Raw genomic sequence first — 12,947 nt, 5'->3', positions numbered from 1 at the left:
TTGAGAGCTGCTGGATTGTTGTTTCTGCAGTACCTCCCTTCAACACATCCCACACGTGCTCAATGCGACTTAAGTTGGGGGATAGGGCAGGGCAGTCCATCCGCCGAATATCCTCTCATTCCAGGAGCTCCTCTACATGCGCAGTTCAATGCGATCGTTCATTGTAATCCATTACAATGAAATCAGGGCCGAGACTCCTGAAAAGACGGACATGGTGAAGAAGTATGACGTTGACCGGCAAATGTGCCGTGTTCAAAGATCTGTAGGTCAGTATACTGCCGCAACATTATGCCTCCCCGCACTTTAACAGCTGGACCACCACAACAGTCATGTTTGCCAATGTTCGTGGGTGTATTACGTATCCACATCTCTCGCCACATGATGGTGCGTAATCCACGCTGGAATATTGCCACCAAATGATCATTTTGGTGATGCAGGTGTTATGGTGTGGGAAGGCATGGGCGTACTGAACTCCATATCTTTGAACAAGGTACACTCACTGGTCAACGTTCGTGTGACATATTACTCCTTCCCCATGCGTGTCTTTTCTGTGGTGCATTCGGCCGTGACTTCATTTTTATGAGCGCATCGCATGTTACAGGTGGAGCAGCTGATATTCAGCGAATGGTTTGACTTGCCTGTTCCACTGACTTAAATCCCATCAAGCACGTGTGGGGGTGCGTTGGGGAGGCGTATTGCAATACGTTCACATGTACCAGTGATCATCCAGCAGCTGTCAACCTTGCTAGTGGAGAAGTGGGACGCCCACAGGAACTCCTTACCAGCCTTCGTGTCCAGTATGGCAGCACGCTGCAGAGCGTGGACTGCCCTCTGTGGTGATCACACACTGGCCGTTGTAGCCGAGCGGTTCTAGGCGCTTCAGTCTGGAACCGCGCGACCGCTACGGTCGCAGGTTCGAATCCTGCCTCGGGCATGGATGTGTGTGATGTCCTTAGGTTAGTTAGGTTTAAGTAGTTCTAAGTTCTAGGGGACTGATGACCTCAGATGTTGAGTCCCATAGTGCTCAGAGCCATTTGAACATCCTATTAAGAAAAATATACCACCTTTTGTAATGTCAAGAATACCATCATAAATCGCGGAGACTTCAGTGTAATTGCTGCCTTTGAATAAAAGTGTCACCTTTGATTGTGGCCTATACACAATCATTGACCCGGCTCCAGGGAGGTAGGGTCCCCTTCCCTATTCCTCCACTGGGGTAGTTCCTGTCTGGCGCGTCCACGTCGCGGGGGCGGGCATCCTACACTTCAGTAGGGCGGAGTGCTAGAAAGGCTGAGTTCAGGCAGGGACCCAATCCTGTGGGGTATAACACGGAACCCATGCCTAGGGTTACGGGTGAAGACCTTAATGGCAGCGACGGCGTAGAAGGAAGATTCGGAACGGCGTAGCTGGCAGATGAGGCGACCCTCCTTTCTGGGCATTAAATGAGAAGCAAACCACTGCCTTGTGGTGGAGGAGAAACTCCAAAGGCTAAGGGAGACAACCCCAACATAAAATCCTTTCTTGCGTTAGGCCTAGCAAGCCAGTAGGAAAGTCTTCAAATATTGCTTTCAAAACACAGACGAGCCTCGGAACAAACCACTCAGAATTTGACCCCAGTGTTTCAAAAAAGTCAATAAAAGACTTCGTAAAAACTACAGAGGAATAACCCTCATGAGTCACAAAGTCAAGATGTTTGAAAGAATTTTACTAAATCGAATAAGTGAAAAGATAGAAAAGGAGCTGAGTGAAGAAAAGCACGATCGACCTGATATTTTCTATCCGTCAACTGATGAGAAAAAGCTGGGAGTATAACAAAAGGATGATAATGGTTTTTATAGACGTAGAAAAGGCATATGACTCAGTTAACAGGGAAAGACTCTGGGAAGAAACGAAGAAGATAGATATAGAAGATGGATACATTAATGTAATAAAGACAATGTTCAGAGGACACAATTGTAGAATTAGAAAACCATTGGGGAACTCTGAATACTTCGAAATAATACAAGGACTTAAGCAAGCACTTTTTAATGTCGTTATTGAGGGAATGAATAGGGCAGTTAAAGATATAGTAAAAGAAAAGAGAAAAAGATGATTTTTGCAGATGATGTGGTAATATGGGGTGATAAAGAGGTATATGTACAGTTACAACTTGATGCGTGGAAGGAAATAATGAAAAGGTATGGATTAAAAATAAATAAAAATAAGACTGAAGTAATAGTATTTGGTAGAGAGAAAGGGATCAACGGAAATGGAGAAGCCCTCAAGGTGGTAGAAAGTTTCACTTATTTAGGGAGTGCAATATCTAGGGATGGAAGAATAACTAACGAAATTAATAGGAGGTTACAGAAGGGAGGCAATTTCTACCAAACAATAAAACACTTGATTTGGAATAAGGAAGCTTCAGAAAAAGCAAAACTCCTGATGTATAAGATTTAATACCTATGGTGGAGAAACATGAACAATCACAGAAAGGGACTGGAGCAGACTGCAAGCAGATGAAATGAAATTTCTCAGAGCAGTTAAGGGGAAAACAAGAATGGACTTAGTAAGGATTGTAGAGATTAGAAAGGACCTTAAACAAGAAAGTATGAGAGAAGAAATTGAAAAGAAAGAGATGGGCATGTTATGAGGATGCATGGGCAGACTCCCAAAAATTATGGAAGAACTAAAGATGGATGGGAAAAGATCTAGAGGGCGCCCAAGAACACGGTGGAAAATGGGAGTGAGAATATCTGTGGAAAGGAGAGGTGTGACCTGGCAGCAAGTGGAGGAAGAAAAGCGGTGGGAGGACCCAGCCAAATGGAGAAGACTCGTCAGCACCCAGACCCGGCAGTATCTGGAGTGGGATCCGGATACAGACAATAAGAGTGTCATTTCTGTTCGTGTCATTGTGTATTTCCTTATGTTACCTACTGCGTTATATAGTAGCAGTTCTATTTATGGTGGAAGTGTCCTCAAGATTACTTGTCATGACACATCACGCGAACGTTATTTTCGTGCTTACGTTTTGCACCTCGTTGCACTTCATTACACATGTTATTTGTTGTATATAGTGTTATGTGAGTATTTGGTTTTGTGTATTATCGTATGTGACATGCCTTGTATGTAGTGCTTTTTACTATATGTCAAAGATGGTGTTTCGTAGTAATCATATAACAGCATTATTATATGATTTATATGCATATATGGATATGCAGGATGGGTTTTATGCAACCATCAGCCCCTTCAAAAATCACGTCCAAGATTTTCATGTTCTCTCGCTCGTTACACACAAACTACTAGTCCTACAGAAAAAATGAACAGGACCTTTTTGTAAGAAATTTACTATAATTACATTTCGTGTTGGGATACTTTTCCTTTAGAGGCAACAGTTTTCGAGATACTAAAGAGAAACATGTTTTAAGATCACTTTTGCACGTTTTTTTTGAATAACTCGGAAACAGTAGCCTCCAGCGAAAACGTATACCAGTACAAAATTAAACTACATTAAATTTCCTGCAAAAAGGTCCTGTTCATTTTTCTGTAGAACTAATAGTTTGCGCGTAATGAGAGAGAGAATATGGAAATTTTGCACGTGGTTTTTGAAGGCATTGTGAATTGCGTAAAACCCGTAGGTAGGGTAGTTGAATCACCCCGCGCATGCAATCAGTATAAGAAACTTTTACGAGAATATGTCGTTGTCACTGACAATTACTGTACATGCAAGCATCATTATTTGTTGCACACCATAGACTATATACAGTTTTACTTCTGATTATCTCTGTTAACAGAACAAAGAAACGTGTTGAATGCTAAAGCATACTAATGAAATTTTCGACCAACTTTTTTTTTTTTAAATAGGTCTCTTCATTTAAAATAATTTCGGGAGGTTTCATTTCATACATACGAAGATTTGTAGGCCTATTTGCTCCAAACATTTAGTAAACCGCCATTTTTGGCAATATGCAAGACTGATAGGCACTGTATAGTATGACTGGTCTTGTGATATTGTTCTTCTAAGTGTGACCTAAATCTAGACAGGTTTGTATCACCAGAATGAAATTTTCACTCTGCATCGGAGTGGGCGCTGATATGAAACTTACTGGCAGATTAAAACTGTGTGCCAGACCGAGACTCGAACGCGGGACTTTTGCCTCTTGCGGGCAAGTGCTCTAACATGTGAGCTACCCAAGCACGACTCACGACCCGTCCTCACAGCTTCAACTCCGCCTCTACCTCGTCTCCTACCTTCCAAACTTCACAGAAGCTCTCGCGCAGACCTCGCAGAACTAGTACTCCTGGAATAAAGGATATCCTTTCTTCCAGGAGTGCTAGTTCTGCAAGCTCTGCAGGGCAGGAGAACTTCTGTGGAGTCTGCAAGGAAGAAAACGAGGTAGTGCCGGAATTAAAGCTATAAGTACGGGTTGTGAGTCGTTCTTTGGTAGCTCCCGTGGTAGAGCACTTGCCCGCAAAAGGCAATGGTCCCGCGTTCGAGTCTCGGTCCGGCACAAAATTTAATGTGCCAGGAAGTTTCAGGTTTGTTTCAGTGACATTCTGACATTCTTGAAATCTTGCTTTGAAATTTATTCCCGTATTCCTCTATGTGTATTTTTTCACAGTTAATCGCTTTTTAGCTTATAAATACGAATGGACAAATTTGCAGGACTGTTCTGTATTATGACAAATTTTTAATTGCCATATGTTGTTTTTCCTGAAGTTTATTTGTATGTAGATTTTTTTTTAAGTGCAAGTCTGATTTTATCTGAAAATTTCCCAAATATGACATGATAGTAATTTGTGTATTCTTGCTATAATTTGTCCTTGCTTCTTTTTTTCATCCGAGTGTAATCTCACGTTTTAAATTTTGACGACTAAGGTGCAGTTGTAACCTTTGATTTTTATTATTCTTCTTGGTGTCTTTAATTAAGATGTTATGTTTTCTTTTGCTACTGGGTATCTTATCAGTCTCTCTACAGAGGTTCAAAAATATATCTCTTTGTGTGCTTTTGAGTAACAAGAGCTATTGTATATTATACAGTCTGAAATAGTCTGTTTCCACTAGACGACTTTGTCTGACACCGATGTAAGGAGTACCAGCAGCAATCGTGCTATATTATGTTTTGTTACAGAGAGTACTGACCTTTCACCCTTGAGAAAGAATGGGTTCCTCGCGAATACGGGATCCAGTTTTTCGTTGACAAAGCCGTTGTTGTCCTGGAAGGAGGGGAAGTCCCTGACCAGCATCTGACGTACCAGCTCGGCATCCCTCACGAGCAGCGCTACTTCCCGCACGCGGTAGACGCCGCAGAACGGCACACCATCCATCTTGCTGCAAACAAACGGAATAACATGTCATCAGGTGATCAGGTGAGAGCAATGGCATTCGCAGCTTCGTTACTGCTTAATGATGCATGATTAATTTATCTCCAGTACACCTTCGTGAATAATTGGCAAGTAACCCACTTCCAGTCGAATTAAAACTGTGTACTGGATGGGGTCTCGAACCCTGAACCTAATTTTCACAGGCAGTGGTCTTACCGACTGAGCTATCCAGGCATGGCTTGCACTCACCTCTGCTGGCACTTCTACAAACAGTTCCCTTGGGTGTGGCTAAGCATTCCTCTGCAGTATCCTTTCTTCCTGGAGTGATAATCCAACAGCATGTGCAGGAGAGCTAATGCGAATTTTGGAAATCAGGAGAGAGGTACTTGTGTGAGTAAAACTGTTATAGTGGCATGGGGCTGTGCAAGAGTATTATGTGCTTTAATTAGCCAACACAGCATTTCGTCAACACGTCCATCTTTGTACCCTTCCTTTGCTTGGGTAGCTCAGTTGGTAGAGCACTTGCCCGCGAAAGGCAAAGGTCCCGAGTTCGAGTCTCGGTCCGACACACAGTTTTAATCTGCCAGGGAGTTTCATATCAGCGCACACTCCGCTGCAGAGTGAAAATCTCATTCTGGACATCTGTGAAGTGTTTACAAACACGTGTTTGCGAATGTACCTCTTGAATGAAGTGATATGTTTGAAAACGATGGAGGAAAATATGTATGCCGTTGCTAAAAAGTTAAAAACGCTTTTCTTATATTATTTGGTAAGTTTTACAGTATTTCGCACATATGTTCCGCGTCTGACTTACGAAATTCGTAATCTAACATCAAAAAAATGGTTCAAATGGCTCTGCGAACTATGCGACTCAACTTCTGAGGTCATCAGTCGCCTAGAACTTAGAACTAATTAAACCTAACTAACCTAAGGACATCACACACATCCATGCCCGAGGCAGGATTCGAACCTGCGACCGTAGCGGTCACGTGGTTCCAGACTGAAGCGCCTTTAACCGCACGGCCACACCGGCCGGCAATCTAACATCAAACCTGTTCGTGACAGGAATATGCATTTCATCTCATTGGGAAAAAAAAAAGAAATTGTATTAAGACGAATTACACCTGAAGATGGACGCACAGGGTCCAAAATGCATCGTGTATTGAATAAAACACAAAAAATTGTAACTGAAGGCGTTTTTTAATTCATACCGTAGTTTTCGCTTACTTATGGCAGTCTAAGGTAGTCGATGGTTAAGTTGACCTGAACATTTACTCGTGCCATTAGGCGACTCCGGACAGACAGTACTGCATGTTAAATTTCATCCTGACTCTTCTTAGCACAGGCTCGTGTCAAACAGCATTTAAAGTCTTCGGCAGACGTCAACGGTTCCTTTTGGACCTCATATTTTAATTTTCCCAACAGATTAAAGTCCAAATACATGAGGTCTGGTACGCGTGTTGGGCGAATCGCGAGGGCTTGGCACTTCAGCATTCAGTCGCACCGTTGCTCCCACTATTTTGGCGCAGTTGATGCAAATGAAAACCATATACTATATCTAATTTCTCGACTGTCTCATGCATTGTGAAAGTCTGGAACGATTTGCAAGCAAGTTACCCGATAGCTGCAACAGTGGAGCAAAGAATAGTTGTCTTCAAGTACATAGATAAATACACGAACAATACGAGAGTGTTTTATCAAATTTGGTGCTATGGGGCAGAGGTTCGCGGGACCTCCTCTGCTGCTTGCGAGACAGTGCTTAGAGGTGCTGTTGTAGTGCAGGGCAACAATATGTTTTGAAAAGCAGCGGGCGAAAACGCAGTTTTGCAGGAGGTCATATCTGTGGTTCTCGTGATCACAGCGATCAGCTGTTAAGTATTTTGAATAACCCTTGAGCTAGCGACCATTGTAACGCCCTCGAATAACGGGTATACTGTAGCTATCCTACATTACATGGCGAAAATTTAAACATTAAACACTTCCACCACTCCAGACAAATTGAGTAAATGGTTAGGTATTATTGCATTAGCTGTGATGTTTGATGAACCTTAGGCTGCTTATAAAAGCACAATTTTTTATAGGCAGCTCCTGAAGAAAACCAAAAAACCTTTATTTTTGGGTATGAAAAGTACCAGTAGTGGGGTTGGACAGTTCTACAAATCGTATTTATGGATAACCATCTAAATTTTTATCGTATGATGTTAAGATGACATTCTCGGGGAACCTCGAAAATTTTTTTGATATCGCTATCCGTTACCGAGATCTAGCGGGTGAACTCATGCAGAAAACCGTACAAACGGGTCTTTAGACGTTTTCGCCCAGTGGCTCACAATTATCTAAATAACAAACAATAGGAAACCGCTCAACTTTTGACATTTTTCATACATTCATCTTGAAATGCATTCCGCTTTTCGAAAATCGGTATCTATTGTGAAAATACACCTAAAAAACATGATTTATGGTTGAGGCCACTTCTACAAATTCTACACATGATAAAACGACAAAATATTTGCTATATGTTCTTAAGATGTTACTCTCGAGGAAATTTGAAAGATTTTTGGATATCATTATCCTTTACCAATATCCAGAGGCTCAAAGCTACGTAAGATATTAATATAAAATCCGGTCTGGGGTGTAAATGTAGTTTTAACTGACATAGTGAACACATGGCAAGGGCTCTTCTGAGGTCGTCAGACTGTGTTTTTAGTCAATTGTTTCACAAATAAAACCTTATGACGCGCTGCATCTTTGTAATAGGCATTTTATCACATGTACACACATCAAAAAAAAGTTTTGCATCATCTCGGTTCAGAGAGCTCCGGAACCTGTACAGAAAATTGGAGTAGAGATCAACATATATATCATTTCCGCCCTTTTTATTGCTCATTAAAAAGACACATTGCATGTTGTACCAACATACAGCGACACCTACAGAGGTGGTGGTCCAGGTTACTGCACACACCGGTACCTCTAATACCCAGTAGCACGTCGTCTTATATTGATTCATGCCTGTATTTGTCGTAGTATACTATCCACAAGTTCATTAAGACACTGTTGGTCCAGATTGTCCCACTCGTCAACGCCGATTCAGCGTGGATCACTCAGAGTAGTTGGTGGGTCACGTAGTCCATAAACAGCCCTTTTCAATCTGTCCTAGCCATGGCAGATAGGATTCATGTCTGGAGAACATGTTGGCCACTCTAGTTGAGCGATGTCGTTATCCTCAAGGAACTCATTTCCAAGATGTGCGCGATGGGGGGTGCGAATTGTCGTCCATGAAGACGAATGCCTCGCCAATATGCTGCCGGTATGGTTGCACTATCGGTCGGAGGATGACATTCACGTATCGTACAGCTGTTACGACGCCTTTCATGACCACCAGCGGCGTACGTCGGCCCCACATAATGCCACCCCAAAACAGCAGGGAACCTCCACCTTGCTGCACTCGCTGGACAGTGTGTCTAAGGCGTTCAGCCTGACCGAGTTGCCTCCAAACACGTCTCTGACTATTGTCTGGTTGAAGGCATAAGCGACACTCATCGGTGAAGAGAACGTGATGCCAATCCTGAGCGGTCCATTCGACATGTTGTTGGGCACATCTGTACCGCGCTGCATGGAGTCATGGTTGCAAAGATGGAGTGAAGTTGCGCATCATGCAGCCTATTGCGCACAGTTTGAGTCGTAACACGACGTCCTGTGGCTGCACGAAAGGGATCATTCAACATGATGGCGTTGCTCTCAGGGTTCCTCCTAGCCATAATCCGTAGGTAGCGGTCATCCACTGCAGTAGTAGCCCTTGGGCGGCCTGAGCGAGGCATGTCATCGACAGTTCCTGTGTCTCTGTATCTCCTCCATGTCCGAACAACATCGCTTTGGTTCACTCTGAGACGCCTGGGCCTTCCTGGCACAAAGTAACAATGCGGACGCGATCGAACATCGGTATTGACGGTCTAGGCATGGTTGAACTACAAACACAAGCCGTGTACGTCCTTCCTGGTGGGATGACTGGAACTGATCGGCTGTCGGACCCCCTCCGTCTAGCAGGTGCTGCTCGTGCACGGTAGTTTACATCTTTGGGCGGGTTAGTGACAACTTTGAACAGTCAAAGGTACTGTGTCTGTGATACAATATCGACAGTCAACGTCTATCTTCAGGTCTTCTGGGAACCGGAGTGAAGCAAAACTTTTTTTGATGTGTGTACAGATAGGGTAACTGCGGCGACAGAAAATGTTAGAGACAAAATTATCTATTCATATTATTTATTCGCTAGCACAATTACTCAATTACTCAACACCAGCAGGGCGCAGATAGTAAACCAGTTGACGGCCATGAAGTTTATCTAGAATGAAAAAAAAAACAGAAATTGATAGTTTGTCAGCTGACAATGTGAATTTCTCTGTGTCTTCTACAAGCGATAAAGGCGGCCGAAAGAAATGCCTTCTGTTGATAGTATTCGTGATTATACAAGTGGACGAACGAGTTTCAACAAGAAATTTATGTTAGTCTTTTAGGATTTTCTTCCTTCGCTTACCGATAAATCTCTAGGAACGATTCTGTTGACGATGTCTTGCCAAGAAACAAGTCTTTGAAATTCCCGAAAGGCACCGAAGGTTCCACACAAGGCACGCCCAGGCGTGGCCAGTAGCTATGGTTCCATGACAGGTACTTCCATAGCAGCCAAGCAGCCAACACCACCAGGGCGCAGGTAGTAAACCAGTCGACGGCCATGAAGTTTATCTAGAATGAAAAAAAGAAAAAAGAAAAAGGGCTCACTTTCTGAAAGATTTAGTAGAAGACACAAAAGCTTTTTAGCTATTAATTTAAATGTCTCTTAGTGATGCAAACATGTTGTTTATAGGAAATACAAAATTCCTTTGGTGTACACAGTTATTGCTACGATTGCAAAGTATGCAGAATTTTACACAGAGTGGTCCATTGATAGTGATCGGGCCAAATATCTCACGAAATAAACATCAAACGGAAAAACTACAGAGAACGAAACTCGTCTAGCTTGAAGGGGGAAACTAGATGGCGCAATGGATGGCCCGCTAGATGGATCTGCCATGGGTCAAACGGATATCAACTGCAGTGGCGTCAGAGATGTGATATTTTACCTGATTCCTGCTATTCGCGGTACACTCGTGAAATGGTCGTACCGCAATATCCCCACTTCATTGCTACCTCGGAGATGTTGTGACCCATCGCTCATGTGCCTAACACCACGGTCAAACTCACTTAAATCTTGATAACCTGCCGTTTTATTACATATTCGTGTAGCGTGTAAATAAATATGAATATCTTAGTTGGACCACTTTTTTCGCTTTGTGATAGACGGCGCTGTAATAGTCACAAACGTATAAGTACGTGGTATCACGTATCATTCCGCCAGCGCGGACGGTATTTGCTTCGTGATATATTACCCGGGTTAAAATGGACCGTTTTCCAATTGTGGAAAAGGTCGATATCGTGTTGATATATGGCTATTGTGATCAAAATGCCCAACGGGCGTGTGCTATGTATACTGCTCTGTATCCTGGACGACATCATTCAAGTGTCCGGACCGTTCGCCGGATAGTTACGTTATTTAAGGAAACAGGAAGTGTTCAAAATGGTTCAAATGGCTCTGAGCACTATGGGACTCAACATCTTAGGTCATAAGTCCCCTAGAACTTAGAACTACTTAAACCTAACTAACCTAAGGACATCACACACACCCATGCCCGAGGCAGGATTCGAACCTGCGACTGTAGCAGTCTCGCGGTTCCGGACTGCAGCGCCAGAACCGCTAGACCACCGCGGCCGGCAGGAAGTGTTCAGCCACATGTGAAACTTCAACCACGACCTGCAGCAAATCATGATGCCCAAGTAGGTGTTTTAGCTGCTGTCGCGGCTAATCCGCACATCAGTAGCAGACAAATTGCGCGAGAATCGGGAATCTCAAAAACGTCGGTGTTGAGAATGCTACATCAACATCGATTGCACCAGTACCATATTTCTATGCACCAGGAATTGCATGGCGACGACTTTGAACGTCGTGTACAATCCTGCCACTGGGCACAAGAGAAATTACGGGACGATGACATATTTTTTGCACGCGTTCTATTTAGCGACGAAGCGTCATTCACGAACAGCGGTAACGTAAACCGGCATAATATGCAGTATTGGGCAACGGAAAATCCACGATGGCTGCGACAAGTGGAACATCAGCGACCTAGGCGGGTTAATGTGTGGTTCGGCATTACGGGAGGAAGGATAATTGGCCCTCATTTTATCGATGGCTATCTAAATGGTGCAATGTACGCTGATTTCCTACGTAATGTTCTACCGATGTTACTACAAGATGTTTCACCGCATGACAGAATGGCGATGTACTTCCAACATGATGGATGTCCGGCACATAGCTCGCGTGCAGTTGAAGCGGTATTGAATAGTATATTTCATGACAGGTGGATAGGTAGTTGAAGCACCATACCATGGCCCGCACGTTCACCGGATCTGATGTCCCCGGATTTCTTTCTGTGGGGCACGTTAAAGGATATTTACTATCGTGATCCACCGACAACGCCTGAAAACGTGCGTCAGCGCATTGTCAATGCATGTGCGAACATTACGGAAGGCGAACTACTCGCTGTTGAGAGGAATGTCTTTAGACGTATTGCCAAATGCATTGAGGTTGACTGACATCATTTTGGTTCAAATGGTTCAAATGGCTCTGGGCACTATGGGACTCAACATCTTAGGTCATAAGTCCCCTAGAACTTAGAACTACTTAAACCTAACTAACCTAAGGACATCACACACACCCATGCCCGAGGCAGGATTCGAACCTGCGACCGTAGCAGTCCCGCGGTTCCGGACTGCAGCGCCAGAACCGCTAGACCACCGCGGCCGGCGACATCATTTTGAGCATTTATTGCATTAAAGTGGTATTTACAGGTAATCACGCTGTAACAGCATGCGTTCTCAGGAATGATAAGTGCACAAAGGTACATGTTTCACATTGGAACAACCGAAATAAAATGTTCAAACGTACCTACGTTCTGTATTTTAATTTAAAAAACCTACCTGCTACCAACTGTTCCTCTAAAATTGTGAGCCATATGTTTGTGACTATTACCGCGTCATCTATCACAAAGCGAAAAAAGTGGTCCAACTAAAACATTCATATTTCTTTACGCACTACACGAATATGTAATAAAAATGGGGGTTGCTATTTTTAAAAAAAGCAGTTGTTATCCGTTTGACCTATGGCAGCGCCATCTAGCGGGCCATTCATAGCGCCATCTGGTTTTCCCCTTCAAGCTAGACAAGTTTCGTTCTTTGTAGTTTTCTCGTTTGACGCTTGTTTCGTGAGGTATTTGGCCCGGTCACGATCAATGGACCACCTTGTATAAAGAGCACCTCGAACGTTCGTTGGCTGTGTTGATATCTAAATGGTACCACGTGTACAGGCGTGCTCAGTGATGATGGTGGGGAAAATGACACGGAGCGATAGGAACACTCAAAGCTGGAGTATGTATCTCTGCTGCTGACATGAGCATGTAGTTTTGTTACAGTTTTGAAAAAGGGCAACAGGGACTACATGTATATCTACACCTGTATTCCACAAGCCACGTTACGCTATGTGGTGGAGAGCACATTGTATT

The 12,947-nt window shown here is 43.5% G+C and overlaps 1 protein-coding gene across 1 annotated transcript in view; it reads right to left on the bottom strand.

Moving 5' to 3' along the window:
• Window positions 1-12,947, bottom strand: part of LOC126199356 (probable cytochrome P450 6g2) — a 76,874-nt gene that overhangs the window by 52,736 nt on the left and 11,191 nt on the right. The window contains exons 2-3 of the mRNA XM_049936219.1: window positions 9,833-10,038; window positions 5,120-5,308 (exon numbers count right to left, since the gene is read on the bottom strand). Coding sequence (XP_049792176.1) covers window positions 5,120-5,308; window positions 9,833-10,029 — 386 coding nt within the window. The 5' untranslated portion in view covers window positions 10,030-10,038. The remainder of the gene's footprint in view (window positions 1-5,119; window positions 5,309-9,832; window positions 10,039-12,947) is intronic.

The sequence above is a fragment of the Schistocerca nitens genome, chromosome 8 (assembly GCF_023898315.1).
Source record: "Schistocerca nitens isolate TAMUIC-IGC-003100 chromosome 8, iqSchNite1.1, whole genome shotgun sequence".
Classification (NCBI taxonomy): domain Eukaryota; kingdom Metazoa; phylum Arthropoda; class Insecta; order Orthoptera; family Acrididae; genus Schistocerca; species Schistocerca nitens.
This window is presented reverse-complemented; position numbering and strand designations above follow the sequence as displayed.